Source organism: Stegostoma tigrinum, chromosome 5, assembly GCF_030684315.1.
Source record: "Stegostoma tigrinum isolate sSteTig4 chromosome 5, sSteTig4.hap1, whole genome shotgun sequence".
NCBI classification, from domain to species: domain Eukaryota; kingdom Metazoa; phylum Chordata; class Chondrichthyes; order Orectolobiformes; family Stegostomatidae; genus Stegostoma; species Stegostoma tigrinum.
Window position 1 is genome coordinate 93,964,749 of NC_081358.1, and position 20,377 is coordinate 93,985,125.

The 20,377-nt window shown below is 41.4% G+C and overlaps 1 protein-coding gene across 6 annotated transcripts in view; it reads right to left on the reverse strand.

Moving 5' to 3' along the window:
* cables1 (Cdk5 and Abl enzyme substrate 1) overlaps positions 1-20,377 on the reverse strand; it is a 142,762-nt gene that overhangs the window by 44,558 nt on the left and 77,827 nt on the right. For all 6 annotated transcript variants that reach the window (XM_059646147.1, XM_048528405.1, XM_048528406.1 and 3 more), the window contains 2 exons: positions 10,478-10,583; positions 3,751-3,907 (listed from right to left, as the gene is read on the reverse strand). In XM_059646147.1, the coding sequence (XP_059502130.1) occupies positions 3,751-3,907; positions 10,478-10,583 (263 nt within the window). The remainder of the gene's footprint in view (positions 1-3,750; positions 3,908-10,477; positions 10,584-20,377) is intronic.

The window sequence follows — 20,377 nt, forward strand, 5'->3', positions numbered from 1 at the left end:
ACCACACTGGTAAGTGCTATAAAACAACAAGAAAATAACCAACAGTCTGGATTAAAATCATGTTCTCTCCTTACAGTCTCCAAATAAAATAAGACAGGAAGGATTTTCCGAGGAAGGGTTACCGGATTCGAAACGTTAACTGTTTTTCCCTTCACAGATGCTGTCAGACCTGCTGAGCTTTTCCAGCGGCTTTGTTTCTGTTCCTGATTTACAGTATCCACAATTCTTTCGGTTTTTATTTAGGATAGGACTTATTCTGCTAAAAGAATTCTTGGATTTTAGACCAAAAGATATGGGAGCAGAATGAAGCTACTTGGCTTATTGAGTTTGCTTGGCCATTCGATCATGGCTGATATGTTTTGCAACCTCATTCTCCTGCCTTCTCCCCATAATCATTGATCCCCTTATTAATCAAGAACGTATCTATCTATCACTGTCTTAAATGCACTCAATGGCTTGACCTCAAAAGCCTCTACAGCAATGTGCTCCAGACTCTCACCACCCTCTGGCTGAAGAAATTCTTCCTCACCACCATTCTGAAGGGTCAGCCCTTCACCCTGAGGCTGTGTCCTCAGCTCCTCCTCTTTCCCACTAGTGGAGACATCGTCTCTACATCACTCTATCCAGGCCTCTCACTATTCTGTCAGCTTCAAACAGAGCCCTCTCAGACTTCTAAACACCATCATGTACAGACCCAGAGTCCACAAATGCTCCTCGTATGACAAGCCCTTCATCCCCGAGATCATTTTCATAAATTTCCCCTAGACCCCCTCCTACGCCAGCACATCCTTCATAGATATGGGACCCAGAACTGCTCACAATTTTCAAAATGTGGTCTGATCAGAACCTTATATATCCATAGTAACTGCTCCTGTATTCAAGCCATCTTGAAATGAATGCTAACACAGCATTAGCCTTCCTAACTTCCTTCATGAAGCTCTGCTGATTCCACCCTATTTGCACCATGCACTTCCAAATACTCTGCAATCTCATCCTTAATAATGGACTAAACTCTTCACAAAAACAGAGATTCAGGGTAACTGCCATTTAGTACCCTATCTTCTGCCTGCCACCTTTCTTAATCAGGGGTGTTACGTGAACCACTCTCAGTCCTCTAGGACCCTTCCTGGCTCAAATGATTCCTGAAAGATCACCATCTTTACAAACTCCTCAGAACTCTGAGATGAAGTCCATCTGGCCAATGGGATTTATCTACTTTAGACCTTTTAGCTCTGCCAGCGCTTTCTCCTTGATGACCACTACACTTACTTTTGCCCCGACTCTCTTGAGGTCCTGGTATGCTACTGACATCTTTCATTGTAAAGACTGATGGAAACCTATTGGAAGTGGATAAGATGGTCACCCCAATTGCTCACTGACTACTCAGTTCCTCAGCCATTTCTTTGTACCCCATTACTACTTCTGCAGTCTCATTTTCCAGCAGTCCAATGTCCACACTAGGCAGTTTTTAAGGCAGTGCCAGATAGATTCTTAATTACCAAGGGATGAAAAACTATTGGAGATATGCAGGAATGCAGAGTTGAAATTAAAAATCAGATCAGCCATAATACTTACTGAATACAGAGCAAACACAAAAGATTGAATGGCCTACTCTTGCTCCTTGGTCATATGCTTGCAAAAGATGAATCCCCTGCAGTCTCTTACTTTGAAGTAAAATAAACTGTCCGGTCATAAATGAAACATAAAGCTGCAATTATAGTGGATTATCTGAAATGTTTTTCACTCCTATCAAAACTAATGAGTTTAGGTTCAGAAGTACAAGGACAAAGGCAACAACTGAACTGTTTACACCACATGAGAGGATGTGTAGTGGTAGACAGGCAATTCAAGCATCTGCAACTAAGCTGAGCCAGCTTGTCACACAGCATTTCTGTCTGCTCCAAATTCAAGTCAGCCACTAGAGTCAGGAATGACAAGGAAGCAACTTGTTCAAGTAAAACATCTGAGCTCTCACCTTCCAAAGCAGAATGCCCAACACATCAGTTAAGAATGAATCTCTCAGTAACATAACTGAGGAAGTGGACAAGATGGTTGCACCAATAGCTCAACATATGAAGTTCCAATATATTGCAAAAAAAATTTGATAACAGGGACCACTGTAACAAACTATACAGAATAGTTACACAGCACTGACCGGTTCTACCAAAGAAATACAAGCGGTTAAGCAGCCTCCAGTTCAAAAGGAGGCCGACAGACATCAGACTGACAGACCAAGTCAAATACCTTCTTCCCAACAAACTACCATTCTTACACATCCAAAGAGAATACATTCTGGAAGAACCGTAACACTTCCAGATTGGGCTTTAATGGGTGCGGAACAGTAGATAATGGTAAACGTAAATACATAAACAAATATACAGCAATATAACAATTATGAGCGAATAAAAGATTTGAGAGAAGGTACTGGATGTGGGTCTGAAATAAGTGATTTTTAATCGAACGCAGTAAGCATATCCAAAGTGTTGATGTCAAGGAGATTATGACCAGAGTAAAGAAACAGCTTGTATGAGACAGCCCTGGAGCTATCCTGTAGCTCTTTAGTGTCCACAGTGATGTAGGACATACTCATGTAATGCAATAAACTTCAAACTGTCTCCTCAATAAGTCTCTTCTAGTTACTGAAAACAGGAGGTCACATTCTTACCAGACCATGAGGCTCTAGAGAGAGGTGACTGGTGATGGTTTAACCTGAGGGTTACCATGCCTCAGGGAGAGGTTGGGAAGGAGAGTCCATTATAATAACTAGTGAGAGAGCCAATGCGAGAATTGAACCCATGCTGTTGGGATCCCTCTGCAACACAAACCACCTGTGTCGCCAACTGAGCTAAATGGACCAGAGTAGACAGGAGGATATCCTAATCCACACTAGTCTACTTTAGGCATAACTGATAAGCTTTGGCAGTCAAAACAGGAGTCACTTGCTGCAGAACGCCCAGCTTCAGACCTGCACTTGTAGTGTCAGATTTTACATGGTTTGCTTTGATCAACCTACAATGTCTCAGTCCCACAGTCATTTTACAATCTTGTAGCCTATTGCATTATATTAAACACATACAAATATTGAATTTTACATTCTGTCTCATATTTAAACCTTAAGACAATGTACCAGTGTCGCAAGTATTTGTGCTCTGTCCTTAGAAATATTTCTAAAGCACACACACGCACACGTACACACACACATGGTGGTCAGTCAAACACTGACTCCTACATGAACAGCAGCCACTGAACACCAATGCCTGTGGTGCTACCTCAACATTTGTCAACAACTTTTGGGTGAATGGGAGAAATTTCCAAAAGAAGGGTATTTGAATCACAACACTTTGTGTGTGCGATTGCCCTGCTGGCGAGGTAGAGGAGGAGATGGAGTGTTAGTGACGAGCACAAACACTCACCGTGACACTAAGCTTCGGTTTTACTCAGAAATTGATTTTTTCCAGTCACATATAACTAAGGAGAAACTGGGCCTAAGGAACTAGAAATGTACAAGTGCACTCATGTACTTAATTATTCTCTCTAGGCCTACCATATTGCATCCTCTACAAAATAAGTCTTTTGATGTGGCACATTGAGTCATATGAACTTTACTTTTATTTGCGTTCCACCCAAGCAGAAGTGTTAGATGTTTTTGCTGGACAGTTGGTACTTTTGGTTCATTAGAATCCTCCTGTGCTACGCAAGTCTGAAAATTGAAATAAGTCTAAGCAGCACATGCTTATTTCTGTTAGTTACCAGTGTCGATGCTTCCTTGGGAACTGTTTGCCCTTCCAAGAGGAAGATTGCGATGGCTGCTGTTCCGAAACTGGGATAATGAAGCTGTAGAATCTATTGTATTCCTCCGGCCACCCAGAACATTGGTTGGATAAAGAAACTGAGTGTACGAAACAGTCTGTGAGGAAGAGGTTTAAAAATATGCATCAGCAAAAATATATCCTGTGTTTTATTCAGCCCCAACTGTCAATTGCTAGGCTCTGTCTCTGGTATAAAATATAAATGAAGCTGTATAGGTAGTGATGCAGTTTTATAACTGGTTCCAACGTATCATGGTTCTTGCAAATACACTTTTATCATTAAAACTTCACTGGATCTCTCAATAAACTCATATCTTCTCACATTTATGAAAGAAACTCATGAATGAAACATTACTGACAAGATATCCAGATTTTTGCAACTTAAGTAAAATCTGAACCTGTGAAAATAAATGCTTAAGAAAACTTCCCAACAAATTAAAAGATACAGGAATCTAATGTTGCCTCAGGTCTGAATTCACTGTGATAGGATAAAGTACTGCTCTCTCTCTTTCTCTTTCTGCATTGACTACATGAGTGACAAATAATGATCTTGCACAACTTCAACCAAGCGTCTGGTCTCAGCAGAAATCCTGCATGAAACAAACTGTCTCACTTAGAAAGACCGTAAGAATAACAGGTATCAAAAACGGAGATGTTACAGATTCATTTACTGTCCAATAGACATTTTGCTGTTTCTCTGGATCGCATTTGTGATGATTTATATGAAAAGACAGGGAAAGCTTGAATAGTTTTACCCTCAGTAGGAAAGGTTATGGACGGGTTTGACAGCAATATTCAAGAGTTTGAGGGCTTTTGATGGAATAGGTATGAAGAAGCTATTCCCACTTGCAGAAAAATACACAATGAGTAGATTCAGTTATAGGATTTTTATTGTTCATTCATGGGATGCAGGAGTCACTGGCTAGGCCAACATCTGATGGTCATCCCTAACTGGTCAGAGGGCAACCACATTGCTGAGAGTTTGGAGTCACATATATTCCAGACCAGGCAAGACTGGCACCTGCCTTCCCCTAAAAGGCACTGGTGAACCAGATGGGAGTTTCAACAATCAGCAACAATTTCACAGCCGTCATTACGTTCTTAAACTGCCGTGGTAAGATTCAAACCCAAGTCCCAGAACATGACTCTGAAATAATAGCTTAGCCATTACACCACTCTGTCATAATCTCCACAGGAGTAACTCAGCTGGTCTGGCAGCACCTATGCACAGAAAGCAGGGTTAATGTTCCAGGACATGGAAATTACTCCTTACTACTGCACTGGCCAACATTTAATGCATAATAAGAATCAAAGAAAGATCACAGCACAGGAGGAGGCCAGAATGTCTGTGCTAGTTCTTTACAAGAGTAACTCACATGGTTCACCAACTTCTTCCCTTTAGTTCATTAGCCAATTTTTGATTGAACCAGTCTCTATCACGCTCTTAGACAGGGCACTGCAAATCCTTTCAATGCATTGTGTGGCAAAGTTTTCTTTTCATCAATTACTTTAAATTGGTGTCTCCTAGCCCTCAGGCCAACTGCCAAAGCAATCTGTTTCTCTCTCTAACTTACTCAGACCCCAACTGATTTTGAAAAATTCTACTGATGCTCCCCTCAACCATCTCTTTTCCAAGGAAACAGTTCCAGCTTCTCCCATTGATCTGTGTAGCCGAACTCTCTCAGCCTTACATCTATTATTGTGAATTTTTCTTGCAGCCTCTAATCCTTTGCTCCCCTCCTGAAACAATACTCCAAGTGCTTGCTTTTCTACTCCATTGGAGCGAGAGAGTTAGGAGAAGGAGGCGGCCATTTGGCCCTTCAAGCCTGTCCTGACATGTGTTAGGATCATGTTGATCTGATTGTGGTTTTAATTCTGCTTCCCTGTGCGCCCCCATAATCCTTGACTTCCTTGTCTATCAAAGATCTAACAGACTTGAATAAGTTCAATAACCACCATCCACCGTCCTGTGGGAAGGGAATTCTACCAACTAGTGACCACCAGAGAAGAAAAAACTGCTTCCTTAATTTCCATTTTAAAACCTGAACTCTTATTCTTTTATTGTGTTCCTTCAGCCTTCTGTGCAAGAGGAGCTGCTTCCCAGTATCCACCCTGTCAAGTTCCCTTAGGATCTTACGTGTTTCAATAAACTCATGTCTCATTCTTTGAAAGTCAAATGGGCACAGACCCAACTTATTCAAACTGTCTTCGTAAGATAAGCCCTTTATCCCAGGAATGAGTCAAGTGAGCCTTCTCTAAACCACTGCTAATGCAATTATATCTTTTCCCAATAAGCAGACGAAAACTACACAGTACTCCAAATATGGCCTCACCAAGGCCTGTACCATTACAATAACATTTCCCTACATTTATATTCCATTCCGCTTGCAATAATTCTGGCATTCCATTTGACTTCCTAATCACCTACAATATCTGCATGCTAACTTTTTGTGATTCATATAGGAGAATATCCAGAAGCCTCCGTACCATGATTTCTGCAACTTTTCTATATTTAAGTACTATTTTTAATTCTTCCTGCCAAAGTGGACAATTTCACATATTCCCAGATAATATTCCAGCTGTCGCTTACACTGCTCACGCAGTTAAGCTCCCTATGTTCCTCTGCTGTTCATTCCCACCAGTCACGTTTCACACGATTGAATGATTTAACTTCCCGTGTTGGACAATTATTGCAGGCTGCGTTAGGAAATGACAACTTTTTTTTGAAAAACACAAAGTCAGTCATCATTTTGTTTATGTTTATTGGGGGGAATTTCAGATTTTTGTCCTGCCACGCCACCTTTTTTTTGGCGAAAACACTTTGCCACCTCCCCACAGCCTAGTTTATTCACTATTTTGATGTAATTGGCAAATTCAGCTACTGTACATTCTGCCCCCTCTTTCAAATCAGGGATAAAGACTGTAAATAGTTGAGGCCCCAGCACTGATCCCTGTGACGTCCTCTAGGCCAGCCTGTCAACCCCAATAAAAACAATTATCATTCATTTCTGCTGCCTATTAGCTAATCCAGTCCTTCATTCATCCAAATTCACCCCTGCCTTGTTATCTTATTTTGCATGGTAATGTTTGACGCATCACCTTATCAAACGCATTTTGTCCACCATGTACACCATTTCGACAGGTCGCTGTTTAATGGAGCTAGGAACAGCAGAAGGCTACGCCCCATCATGGCTGATCTCATCTCAGCCTCAACTTCATTCTCCTTTCCAGTATCCACAACACTTCAGCTCATTGCCAACTAAAAATCTGCCTACCTTCAACTCAAATTTACTCGACATCCCCCCATCCACCACATCTGGGTAATGAATTCCACAGATTCACGATCCTCTGAAGGAAGTAATTTTAGTGATTGTAACAAGGTCAGCCAGCTGGACCTCAGAATGAGAGTTTACTAATTGGGGCTGTTGTTCAATTCCAATCAGGGAGCCCTGGCTGACAGATACAAACAGGAGTATCAGGCTTCCTGTGTACTCTGAGATCTGGCTCTGAGGGAGGTGGATCAGTGTCAGGGTCTCTCCACGTGTAAATCAAGGGTAACTTGGTGACAGGATACCAGCCTCTACAAAGTTATTTCAGTAATTTCTCATCTGTTTTGAATCTGCTGCCTTATCTTATCTCTATCTTGCTTTGTGTCACACCTTTACTTAGAAAATGATCCAAAATAAACGCAACAAACAGCCCAATCATTTAATTTTGGTACTGGAAAAGCTTTTAGATGTGATAATTTGTTACAAAATTAACAGTCACTTGTCAAATGTGAATTACATGGAAAATGCAGTATGGATTTGCTAAATTCACGTTTCATTAACTTGCTTTCCATTTTAGATGGATAAAACAGAGAAGGTTAATGAGGAACACATAGTTAGTATGATGTGCACACCGGGCTTTTGGTAAAGTCCCACATAACAGACTCGCCAACACATCTGAGGCCCATGCAATAAAAGTGTCTGTGACATGAATACTAAGTTGGCCAAGAGAGAGGAGACAGGGGGACGGTGAATGGTTGTTTCTCAGTTTGGAGGGAGATGTTTGATGGCTTTTACAGGGGTTGGTATCGGACCACTGCTTCTCTTGATCTGTTACGCTTTCCCTTGCTCTCCAATCACTAACGATATCAACGCAGCTCAAGGCTAATTTGTCTCAACTCTTCCCTCTCATGGGAATACACCTCAATTGTATTCAAACTGTCACTTTTTCGAAAACAGGCTGAAAGTGTTACAGTTTTGTCCGAGAAGGCTGGAGTCTAATTTAGAGTCATGGAGATTTACTGCATGGAAAGACGCCCATCAGCCCACCAATTCTGTATTGGGCAAAAACAGCCAGCTAACTATTCACATTTTCCAGTACTGAGCACAAAAGTTTGTATGTCTTGACATTGCAAGCATACATCTAAACACGTGTTTACGTACAATAAAAGGTTTTCAAGTCTACCACCCTTTCATACAGCGAGTTTCAGGTTCCCATCACCCTCTGGGTGAAGATAACAAAGTGTGAAGCTGGATGAAAACATCAGGGCTGTGCTCCTGAGATGCTGCTTGGCCTGCTGTGTTCACCCAGCTTCACACTTTGTTATCTTGGATTCTCCAGCATCTGCAGTTCCCATTATCTCTGATCACAATTCTATCCTCTGGGTGAATTTTTCTTTCCCCCCTTTCAACTGCTCACAGTGTTTCAGACACGCAGCTGCTCTGTAATATGGAGATATTTGTCTCAGTGACTGCTGTTTGAAGAATGCTAGAAACAGAGGTTGAAAAAATAACGAAAGACAAAGAACAAGACAGCACGGGAACAGGCCCTTCAGCCCTCCAAGCCTGCACTGACACATTTTGCCCTTCCTTACTAAAACTGTCCTCACTTCCACGATCTGTATCCCTCCATTCCCTTCCTAGTCATGTGTTCGTCCAAGCGCTCCTTGAATGTTGCTATTTCGTCTGCTTCCACCAGCTCGTCTGGCAGCTCGTTCCATGGCACTCACCACCCTTCGTGTGAAAAACCTGCCTCGCGCATCTCTTTTCAATTACATCCTCCCTGCCCCACCCCTCACCACCCCCCACTTGCACCTTGATCCTGTCTCCCATAGTAAATGAAACCTTCCACCCTAGGAAAAACCAGCAAACTTTCCACTCTATCCATGCCATTCGCAATTACAAACCTCTATCAGGTCACCCCTCAACCTCCTGCATTCCAGTGAAAACAAACCCACCCTATTTAACCTTTCTTCAGAGCTAAAATCCCCCATAACAGGCAACATCCTGGCAAACCTTTTCTGTACCCTCTCCAAAGCATCCACATCTTTCTGGTAGTGTAGTGACCAGAACTGTGTGCAATATTCCAAGTGTGACCCAATTAAAGTTTTGTATAGCTGTAGCATTGCTTTTCTATCCTGATACTCAATGCTGCAGAGCTCCTACTGTGCTATCTGATACTATGATTCCAGATACAGTCCCTTAAAATTGCTTGACGTCACCATTAGACTCCTTGCCTTCATGACCCTGTCCTTAAAAATTCTCTCTCTAAACAATTACTAGTCTTTTGAAAATTAGTCCAAATATCTTGTTAAAATGTTTGGTGTTAAGTCTTGCTTCATGTCTTGGGACATTTCACCCCAATACAGACACTTTTTTTTGTTTTTTGTTTGCTCACATTTCCGCCTTGAAACTACACACAAGGAAATTCTCATTGAGAATCCTAGGTTTCGAGCTGTTAGAATCTATTATCATGGGTTATGGCAAAAGGTTTCCTTTAGCAAATCTTGCACACAGCAGTGTGCACTGTAGGAATTCACTTCAGATCCTCAGACACACCATGCAAACCCATGAATACTTCTGACTAGATGGACAAAGGGCAGCAGATAAATGGGAACCTCACCATCTGCAATTTCCCCTCCAAGCCACTCACCACTTGGAAATGTGTCATCGTTCTTTCACTGTTACAAGGTCAAAATCCTGGAATTTCCTTTCTCAGGTCATGTGGGTCAACACACAGAACATGGACTGCAGAGGTTCAAGAAATCAGCTCATTAGCATCTTCTCAAGGACAACTGGGGATTGGGTAAAAATACTGACCAGCCAGTGATGCCTACTCCCACAAGTAAATAAAACTCTCACTTGAAGTCCAACGCAAAAGAAACTTCACAACTTCAGGCATCTCTATGCAGATTACTTTTTAAGCGAGGAAGATAGATGATATGTTGGTTTTATTTTCCCAGAATTCTCTAGACATGGGAAAGGTTCTGTTAGATTGGAAAATAGTGAATGTAAAGTCTTTACTGAAAATGACGAGACACACAGAAAGGTATGGGTCAGTGAGCTGTCACTGGGATGATTTTAGGAGCTATTGTTAAAAGATGTAATAGCAGGTTACTTAGAAACATTTGTGGTAATCAAGGAGAGTCAACATGATTTCCTGAGACGGAAATTGTGTTTTATATGTTTCTTGGGATTCTTTGACCAAGTAACTTGTGCTCTCGATAAAGAGGAGATGGTGAATGTGCTGCACTTTGATTTCCAGACAGTATTTCTTAAGGAGCCACCGGAGGTTACTGCAGAGAATAAAAGCAATTGCTGTAGGAGATAATGCACTGACATGGGTAGAAGATTAACTAGCTAATAGGAAATAGACACTGCAATCTTCCCAGTGATACCCACCTTGCCATCAGCACCTAGTTCCACTCCTTCAAGGCCGATCACCATCTCCTTGACACCGATACCACCTGAAGAATGCCTCTGCCTCCCGCCCTCAGCTTTCAGATCCCTGAAAATACAGAATTACTTCAAATCACTCACAGCAGAGGGTAGAGAAAATAGAGTGCATGGAACTATTCTCCTTTGTCTCGGTGGATCTAGAGTAGATAGATTTTGCATCAAAGTAAAAGCAAAGCAAACCAGTACTTTCTGCATTCATCATTAAGATGATGGTAGCTGCAAGTTCCCTTTCAGTGGACAATATGTAAACACTTTAAACTTCCCTTCCCCAACGGCCAGCAAGCCTCCCTCCCCTCAACTTCATGTTATGGCCCTGACTTTAATGAATGGAGCAGGTGGCGTGGGGAAAGGGGCCAGGGTGGCATGGGGAAAGGGGCCAGGGTGGCGTGGGGAAAGGGGCCAGGGTGCACACTTACCCTCAAAAAAGAGAGAGGGGAGACAGGCTTAACGTCAGCACAAGCACCCGGACATAACCGTGATCCAAGGTGAGTGGGGAGAGTTGTTCTGGCTGGGCAAATGGAATAGGGCTAGGGAAACGCAAGGCAAAGGAGGAGAGGCCAAAAATAAAGTTAAAATTAGGTTTTTATGACTTCTCTGCCCACTGGGCCTTCTCCAGCCCATGACCTGCCTCCTATTTAGGTCTAGGGCAGATATTGGGAACAGTCACAGGGGAAGGATAGGAACAAAATTAATGTTGTTTAGGCAATGAGTGCTAGCAGGGTGCTTGGACTTGGAGATGGGGGCCACCTCAGCACAATCTGGTCTTCTCCTAGAACCTGCCCACTGCATTCACACTGCAGCAGGGGTCAGGTAGAAACAAGGACACTTGCCATCAGCACCATTCCTCTCCTTGCTGGGACAGTTGAGCCAACAATCCCCAAACCCAACAGTGACTTAACTCAGCACACAGAGTGGAACATATCCTTTACCTTTCATAATCTAATAGCTGCTGAATAAAAGTAGAATCAAGTGGGAATAAAGTTAACAACTTCTTGAGAGTTTAGTGAATAAAAGCAATTTGAAAACAAGGTTCTGCAAAGATGGCTACATATTCTCGAAAGCTATTAATTTTTCTGAAATGTTTCTGTTGTAAAGAAAGCCTTTAGTTGGAAAATCTGTAGTCATTGTTACAGTTGTAAAACATCCCCATCAACAAAAGCGAATGACAGATAATTGTTAATATCGTTCTCCATCTGGTCATCTGGCATTCATCATGTTCTGAAAAATATCAGCTTTCAAAGTTCTGGAAATAACATTGCACATTTGTGAACAAATAAATGTTATTACTTTCCATTGCTCAATGAATAATACTTGTTAAATTAACACACAACACATTCACATTATTTATGCTCTCAGCACACAAATATAAAGAACAGCTATTTGGACAAAAAGGGTATATCATGGGAATACAACACAGATTCTGTAAGCTTATACAGAAACTGCAGCTTATCATAACCAGTCACATGTCCACATCACAGATGCCCATTCTGACTCCTTTTGCATAGTCTCAAATCAATCTATTTTTCAGGTATTTATCTACTGCTTTCTGAAGTGTTATAGTTAATTTGGCTTCAGTCACCAATTGTATGCAATCCCATCAAATATACCGGTATGTTTTTGAGAATGCAATGGCCAGATCTAAGTAATAACATTAAGCTGACATCTGGATGTGAGATTGCTCGCTGAGCTGGAAGGTTAGTTTTCAGACGTTTCGTCACCATTCTAGGTAACATCATCAGTGAGCCTCCGACAAAGCACTGGTGTTATGTCCCGCTTTCTATTTATTAATAGAAATAGAATAAATTAGAAATAATAAATAGAAAGCGGGACATAACACCAGCGCTTCGTCGAGGCTCACTGATGATGTTACCTAGAATGGTGACGAAACGTCTGAAAACTAACCTTCCAGCTCAGCGAGCAAACTCACATCCAGAACCTCAACCTGAGCTACAAATCTTCTCAAAATTAAGCTGGCATTTTAAAAGAATGTAATGAGATATTTAAATCATATTAGGCATGTAATTAAAAAGTAATGTTGGAGGTTACTAAATGCAGATTAAAATAACTTGGATAAAGTAAGAACTGCAGTCGCTGGAGTCAGGGTCAATACAGCGTGGAGCTGGAGGAGCACAGCAGGTCAGGGCCCTTCATCAGTAAAGTTATTACAAAGGTGTATAAAATATAAATGAAGCATTAAGCAAGCCTGGCACATGTACTTGACCCACACCTTGACTTTAGCCATCAAGAAATACAGCAAGTCCCAACAGTTAGTGGCAAGCCATCACCTAGTAGAGGATCTCAGCAGACAGGAAGGAAATGTACAAATACAATTTAAGTGAATAACCATTTAAAAAAACCCAAAATGTTACATACACAGTAAAAGACGGAATGTTCTCTTCAAACCATTTGATGTCCAACGCAGTGGGAAAGCACAATGGCTTTCAGCTAAGATTAATACAGCAATGAAGAAGCTATAGCAGGCAACTTTGGAATTGATGCTTATGTAAATAGATTTTAGTGTTCACCCTCTGGGCGTAACACAAGAGATGGTCCCTTTAAATGTGGGTGCTTTAAGTGGTGACTCATGTATTCCATAACGTAATAACCCACTCTTAATTTCTAGCCCATTATGCTTCTCTTCCAAATCTACAGAAAGAAATACTGTGTAGACTTGTCTGGTGCGCTTCAAACAAATTTAATCATTGAGATACTTCCAAGAAGAAAAGAAGGCATTTCCTGCAGTCACCTTCACAAACAGTCTGCTAGACGGTTTTTTCCATAAAGCCCCATTTAATAAACTTAATAAGTTTTACCGTCATAACTCATGTTTGCACAATCAATTCTGAATATAAGAACTCCCCTATAAGCTGAGTTCAATCCCTGAATTGGGTTCAGTGAGCAAATGTCGGACAGTGAGCTGTCTCAATGAGCATCTGGGCTAAGAGGAGGAGAGTCATCCAGAGTTCTTGTCAGTGGAATGAACAGATCAGAACATGATCAAGCTCAGGGGTGATATTCACCGTCCAGGGACAAATATGAAGAACTGCCACTGGGGGGTGACAGTACAAAGATTTCATGCGCTATGTCACCATAAATGACATCACCTGGTCAAGAAAGAAGCAAACAGGAAAATGCAAAAGAAGAAGAAAAATGTTGAAGTTCAGCAAAATTGGTTCTACCTGGCATGGTCTAGTGGACATTAGGAATGTCAGATCAGCCATGATCCTACCGAATGGCGTAGCAGGTTTGAGAGCAGGAGGGGGTTGGGGAAGCCTGCGGGGGTGAGTGGCCGACTGCTGCTCCTATTTCTTTCTGGTTTTATCCCAACAACGGGACTTCTCCCCCAAACTGAATCTCTAATATCTCCCCCGGACATCACTGGTACTGCACAAAATACCAACGATGTCAGCCTGCAGTGACTACAAAAGAACAGGCTGGGGGTTGATATATTCTGCCTGCAGTATTTACAAGGCTCAACGACTGAAATGTGGAGAGGCTCCACAAGTTGCAATGCACGTCAGGTTGTGTTTTTGTTCAATTTCTACTGTTATGATCACCTACAAAGGGCTAACTGGCATTGTTGATTAATTAGCACCTCTGGATTCTAGTGTGTGCCAGTTAATACAGATGTGACTGGATCAGCTTAACCTTAAAACAGAAATGAGTGGGGAGACAAACTGCCTCCACGTTAAAACAACCACAGCTATGGTAATTAAAATGTCTGGTAACCGACTGTACATTTTCACAGCCACAGCATCATCTTTAGGCAACATCCCAAAATGAAGATGGATGGACTCTCACTTACCAAGCAGTCAAAGGGATGCCTTTTCTCTTGCCAACGCTTAGGCTGTTGAGAAAACAGTGCTTCCCATTTTTGCTAAGGTGACCACATTTCAATGCCAAAAGCCCAGAGTGAAGATTACAAGGGCTGAGGGTGGAATTTAAAATTGCTCAATTCGTCCTGAGGTGGTGAACAGCCAGCAGTTTGCAGGCCGCAGCTATAGCGACAACGGGCCCTCAGACAACCAAAGGAAAGGAAATCTCAACCATTTTATGGGGCCCCCCAGCAATCAAAACTCAATCTAAATCTCTATCGATTTCACAGCTTGTGACCTACAGTTTCCAAACCCTGAAACATAGACTAAAGGATAGGGACATGGCTTTACAAAGTACCTTCCACAACCTCAAATGTCACAAGGCCTACTGATCCACAGGTATTTATTGAAACAGTCACTGTTGTAACATCAAATTCAATTTGCACAGAGCCCTAAGATAAATCATCAGGCAACCTGTTAACTCGATGTGACTTTAAGGATAATTATTGGTCAAGGCACTGGAAAGAACCACCCCTCTTTTCTTCAAATATCGCTTTGGGACCTTTTACACCTATTTAAGAGGTTACTCAGGACCTTGGTTTAATGCCTCAACAAAAAAGGAAGCTCAAAAGCTGCAGCACACTGTCAGTATTTCATTGGCATAACGTGCTGGGTTATGTGCTCAAGAGACTGGGACTTAAACCTACAACTTCGTTACTCAGTGGCAAGACTGCTACCACTGAGCAAAAGCCAACACAAATCAGCTTCATTAGTAAACAAGCATTTCAAAACTCTAACTTTGTTGCCAGTTAGTTAATTACACCCAGATTTTAGGAGATGGGAAATCTCCCACCCTCCCATGCACTGGAGGTCAGTGCTTTTAAGCTCTGAAGGACACAGGTCTGTTACGTCAACCCCTTACAGACTGCTTCTCAGGATTCCAGGAAGATTAATATTTCCTGACTTCCAGTCACATCGATGGAGCCAACATTCTGTTTGCGTTGGTTCTCAGGTGTAGAAAGGAGAGATTACATGTACAAGATCCAGGAATTATGAGCAAGGTCCAGGAATTGTGTGCAATACAATTACCACAGAAATGATGTGCAAAGCCTGCTCATTAATTTCCTAATGTTTAGTCTACACTGCAACCTGTGGAGTTTGATAGCGCTCGATGTGCCTCCTGCAATCTCCTGGGATTTCCGGCATAGCCTTAATAGATCTGGCATTGTTCTGCTGGTGCTTCATAATATTGACATGCACCGCGTAGTGTAATGTTGTTGTAGTGCTCACACAGAAGAAATGCTAATAATATTGTTCTGGTTGGATAGAGGCTGATTGTTTTAAGATAAAAATGTACAAGATGATTAATGACGAACTTTTTACAGAAACAAATAGCAGTGAGCAAACTACTACCTAATAGTAAAATGTTCACTATATGGAGAGTGGTACATTGGACGTGGCATGGAATCGTAACATATAGCTTTTTAACTTTATTTGAAGCATCTGAGAGCAGTCTCTGCAGGGGGTTCCCTGATCTACCGCCGTAATTGGCACCATAAGGAGAGAAGAATTGGACTAGGAAAGCATTAATCTTGAGTTCCCATTTAACTCTTGGGGGTGGATACCTTAATTCAATTCAATTTGGCTGCACAATCAGAATTCAATCCAAGATTATGAATTCCTTGGTCAATACAGAAACTGCATGTCATGCTGCACACAAATACAATTGCTCAGCAGTGGTACATCAGCACCCCCAGTGGTGACAGGGAATAATTAAAGCATGATAAGTTAGATATGGACAGTTTCCACCACAAAAGCTGCAATCAGAAATTTACAACCAGAAAAACCCGACAGAATATATATACAGCTGTAAAATTTCTGTGCTGCAGAGAAATAGATTGATTAATCTCTGGCTTTGGAACCCTTCCTCCTGGCCTCAGACACAGAATTACGTGAAAATTTAAACAAACAGGAATAATGACATCTTCCACGCTGGGCTTAAAAGCAAAGAGACTACCCTCCAGAAAATTTAACTTAGATTGCCAGGTCATGCATCTCACACAGATGACTACAAGTCGGTTTTCAGTGGCAAACTGTCTCAGAGCAAACAATAAAAGGCAGTTATTATAAACAATACAAGGGCAAACCCATTAGAAAGTCTTCCCTAGCTTCTGTATTGTAATTGCCTGGATAGTACTGAAGTCAACTGCAATATGTCAAGGCAAGAATTGAAATTTAGTTCAGTGTATTTTCAGACCATCTCCAGATCAGACCTGCAACATTCAACATGCTCAGTAGAAATTTGGCCAGCATTTCTATTCTTAAAAACAAATCTTGCTCAATATCCTTTCCAAATAGCAATGACTGTCCCTTGTTCTGTTATCCTTTGGTTTTCAATCTCCTGAAGTCCCTTCAGGAATCTGAGTGTCCCCTGGACCTCTCAGCAGGCTTAACCAATTACATGCCTCCATTGGTCCTTGGCTTCAAACCATTTTTCTCTTATTTCAAATCATTCAGTGACTTCTCCTTTTGGTTAATTAAAATCAGTTTAAGCTCATTCTCAGCAGCATCATCTGATTCTCTCAAGACTTTCAGTCGTCAGTGTCTCTTCTGTCTGTAGATATGGCAAGCTCTGTCCACACACCTTCCATGCTCACAGAGCTGCACTTCTCTCTCAGCAATTCCAAGACTCAGCAAAACATTTTCCTTTCATCGGCTTCAGCTTACTGTACACCCCACTGCAACTGAATGCTGCTCATGATTCTTATGGTAATGGATTATTGAGGAAGTCTTAAACATATAAGCCAGGCATTCAACAAACTCTGTCCTGCCAGATTTTCATAGCCTTCCCAAGAAATGTACTGAGTCAACAGGAAATAACCAGAAAAATACCTTGAAGACATACCATAACCATCCTCACAGAATATCATAGCCTTCATATGGTCATCCAAACGCATTGTTGTTGGGTTTTGTGTTGCTGGACTCCGAGTTTGTTGTCACATAACCAGAAGTGCAAATGATCATCAAAACAAAGTTTCAAAAGCAACTAGAATTATGGAAAGGAGTAGTCTAGCAACTTGCAACTTGTCAACAGATGTGCAAACATTATAAACTATCAATGCAGAATTTTTATGGCAGTTCTTCAATTTCTTTATGGGACTAAATTGGATGGGGTGGAACATTACAGTTTTAATTGGATTATAGATCACTGGATGGCCTCACTGACCGAATGGTGTTTAGTTCTTCATTATCTTATGACATTCATAACAGTGCAGATCATTTCCACTTAAGGAGGCAGTCGTTTATACTGGATAAAAAGCAACGACCATTGATCATTAGTAACTAATTTGCATTATGATCCAATTTGAAAGCTCCTAGTTATTGCATAACTTCAGGCAGAAAAAAGTCATGCTTGCTGTATACAAATGAAGCACACAATTCATCATTTTTTTCCTTTTTGTTTATAAACAGTGTACATAAAATAGTCAGGGCCCTATTCAGAAGATAAACACAATTGTCTCTTGTAATATGTTGGAAAATTACACAGTGCAGAAAACCCAATAAACATTCACTGAAGCTGTACTTCTAATCCAATACCATGCCTAAAGATTTAATTGAGGTCTTCTCCCCTAGTAAAGCAGTAGTTTGCCACTTTTAAAACTGCGAATCTGGTTATCACCATTCAGTGTGGAGGCAATGATTCAATTTCATTTGAGGCATTATTGAGAGAGGACCTTGATTGCTGGAGAGCACCTTCTCGAAGGAAGGTAAGAAGACCAGAGTTGGCTGAAAGATAGAAGTCCTTGCTGAAGTCTAGGGACCAACAGAAAAGAAAATCATTCAAGTAGGGGATCAGGAAACTGCTGATGTTGATAAGCAACAAAATAGCAGTGCTCCTGAGATGCTGCTTGGCCTGCTGTGTTCATCCAGCCTCACATTTTATTATCTTGGATTCTCCAGCATCTGCAGTTCCCATTATCTCTAACAAAATAGTTTTGCCAGGTTATATCAAACATTGCAAATATCGGATTGATTGTGTTGCCATCTGCTCTAAGCAGAAGAAAATATATTTCTGCAGTTGTCTGGTTACTCTATAATTAGACATCAGTGGATAATAAGTGAACAACAATGAAAACTGTTGGAGATGGGTCACCGGTACACTACTCTGAGTCAGGAGTCCTGGGTTCTAGTCCCACCTGCTCCAGAGGTGTGCACTAACATTATCTGAACAAGCTGGTGAGAAAATATAAAAATAGGCTCTGAGAATCCTCAATGAGATGATGGTGAAACCCACTGAAGTTCTTGTGGTGGTCACTAGAGTTCTGCTCTCACAGCTAACTAGCCACCACCATACTGTGGAGTCCAACATATGCCTCACAGCCATCATGCGCTCTGAAAGAGGAAGACAGTGGTTATAATCTATAAAGGTATTGAGGAAATTTGCAGGAACAGCAAAAAATCACACCTTTAATACAAAGGTAAATACCATAATGTGAGAAATCTGAAGTGAAAATTGAAAATGATGGATTACCCAAGCAAGTCTCTGGTAGCATAGTAAAAATTAAAGTTTCAGGTTGACGATCTACGTTAGAACTCTGCCAGGATTACAGGGAAATCAACAGATTCCCTGAGGAATTTCAGGGTCATTTATACAGCATATTCAGTGGTGTTTTAATACGGCCTGGGGGAGTTGTGCATGGCATGTACATTGTATAAATAATTTACAACGAATGCTTAAAAATACAGCTGGCAATATTTTTCATCTAAAATTCATTTCCCTTGATTCTGCTTTGTAAGGTACCATGCTGGTGACTTCCAAAGCCATGACCACTTCTATCTCGAAGGATGGGGCAGCAGATACCTGTGGACACCACCACGTCCACAGTCGAGAAACTCTGACTTTTCTTCACAGATGCTGCCAGACCCGCTGGGTTTTTCCAACAACTTCTGATTTTGTATCATTGAAACTAAATTTTCCCAAGGTATACAATTGTAATTCATTCTTTCCCAGATCTCAAAATAACAGAGTTGCTTTGGCCATCCTTTATTCAGGATTCAAAAACACAAGCTGTGTACCCTCTAGTTCACCTCAAAGTGGAAATGGATGCTCCAGTGCCCCATCTAGGCTCAATGCAAGTTGGAAGAACAACCCTTCACCTTAGGCTTAGGCACCTTACAGCCTGCAGGATTCAACAGCAAGTTTAACAATTTCAGAGTGTGAAGGCCCTTATCCTTGTTTGTTAATTTTTCTAAAGCCCTTGCTCGTGTTGACATGCCGAACCATTTTCAACCATTTACACTTCTCATTAGCAACCTACTTGTAATGATCTCTGCCTCAGCTATGTCTTTGTTGCCTACCGTGTGTGTGCATGTGCATGCATGGGCTCCATGTATACTATTCTCTTCAAGCCTAACCCTCTTCCGTCCCCACCCTCATCAATATATATACCATCCTTCGCCAGGTATTTTTTTGTTCTGACAAAAAATCACTTGATTTAAAACATTAATTGCAGCAATTTCCACTTGAGTGGCACTGATTCACGTCGCTTCCCTTCACTCCATTCAACTCTGCACCTAAGCTTCCTATCAGCACTGAAGAACATCTTCCAGGCTAACACTTCCTGTGTGGCACAGAGGGAATGCTGCAATTTTAGGTGGATTTAACTTGTTTAGCTACATTCAATGGCATTGAAGAATTAAAAGCACAATATAAAGAGCCCAGTGTTCCCCAAGTGCCCTGGCTGAGCACCATGCCCCAATCAAAAGTCCAAAAATAACACTATTTGATACTAATGCCATTTGCAAAATCCTGCTGCACACAAACAGGAGTGCACACGCTTCACTTCAGGGTGATTTGCTCCTTGTGAAGCACTTTCAGGCCGTTTTTAACAAATCCAATTACTGCGCCAATCTTTCCTTTTTTGAATAACGAACTTTAGCCCTTGAGACTGTTCCAAAATACCAGACTAAAAGTGGAAGAAATTGTTACCTTCCAATAGTGGCCACAGATTTCATGTTTATCACTGCT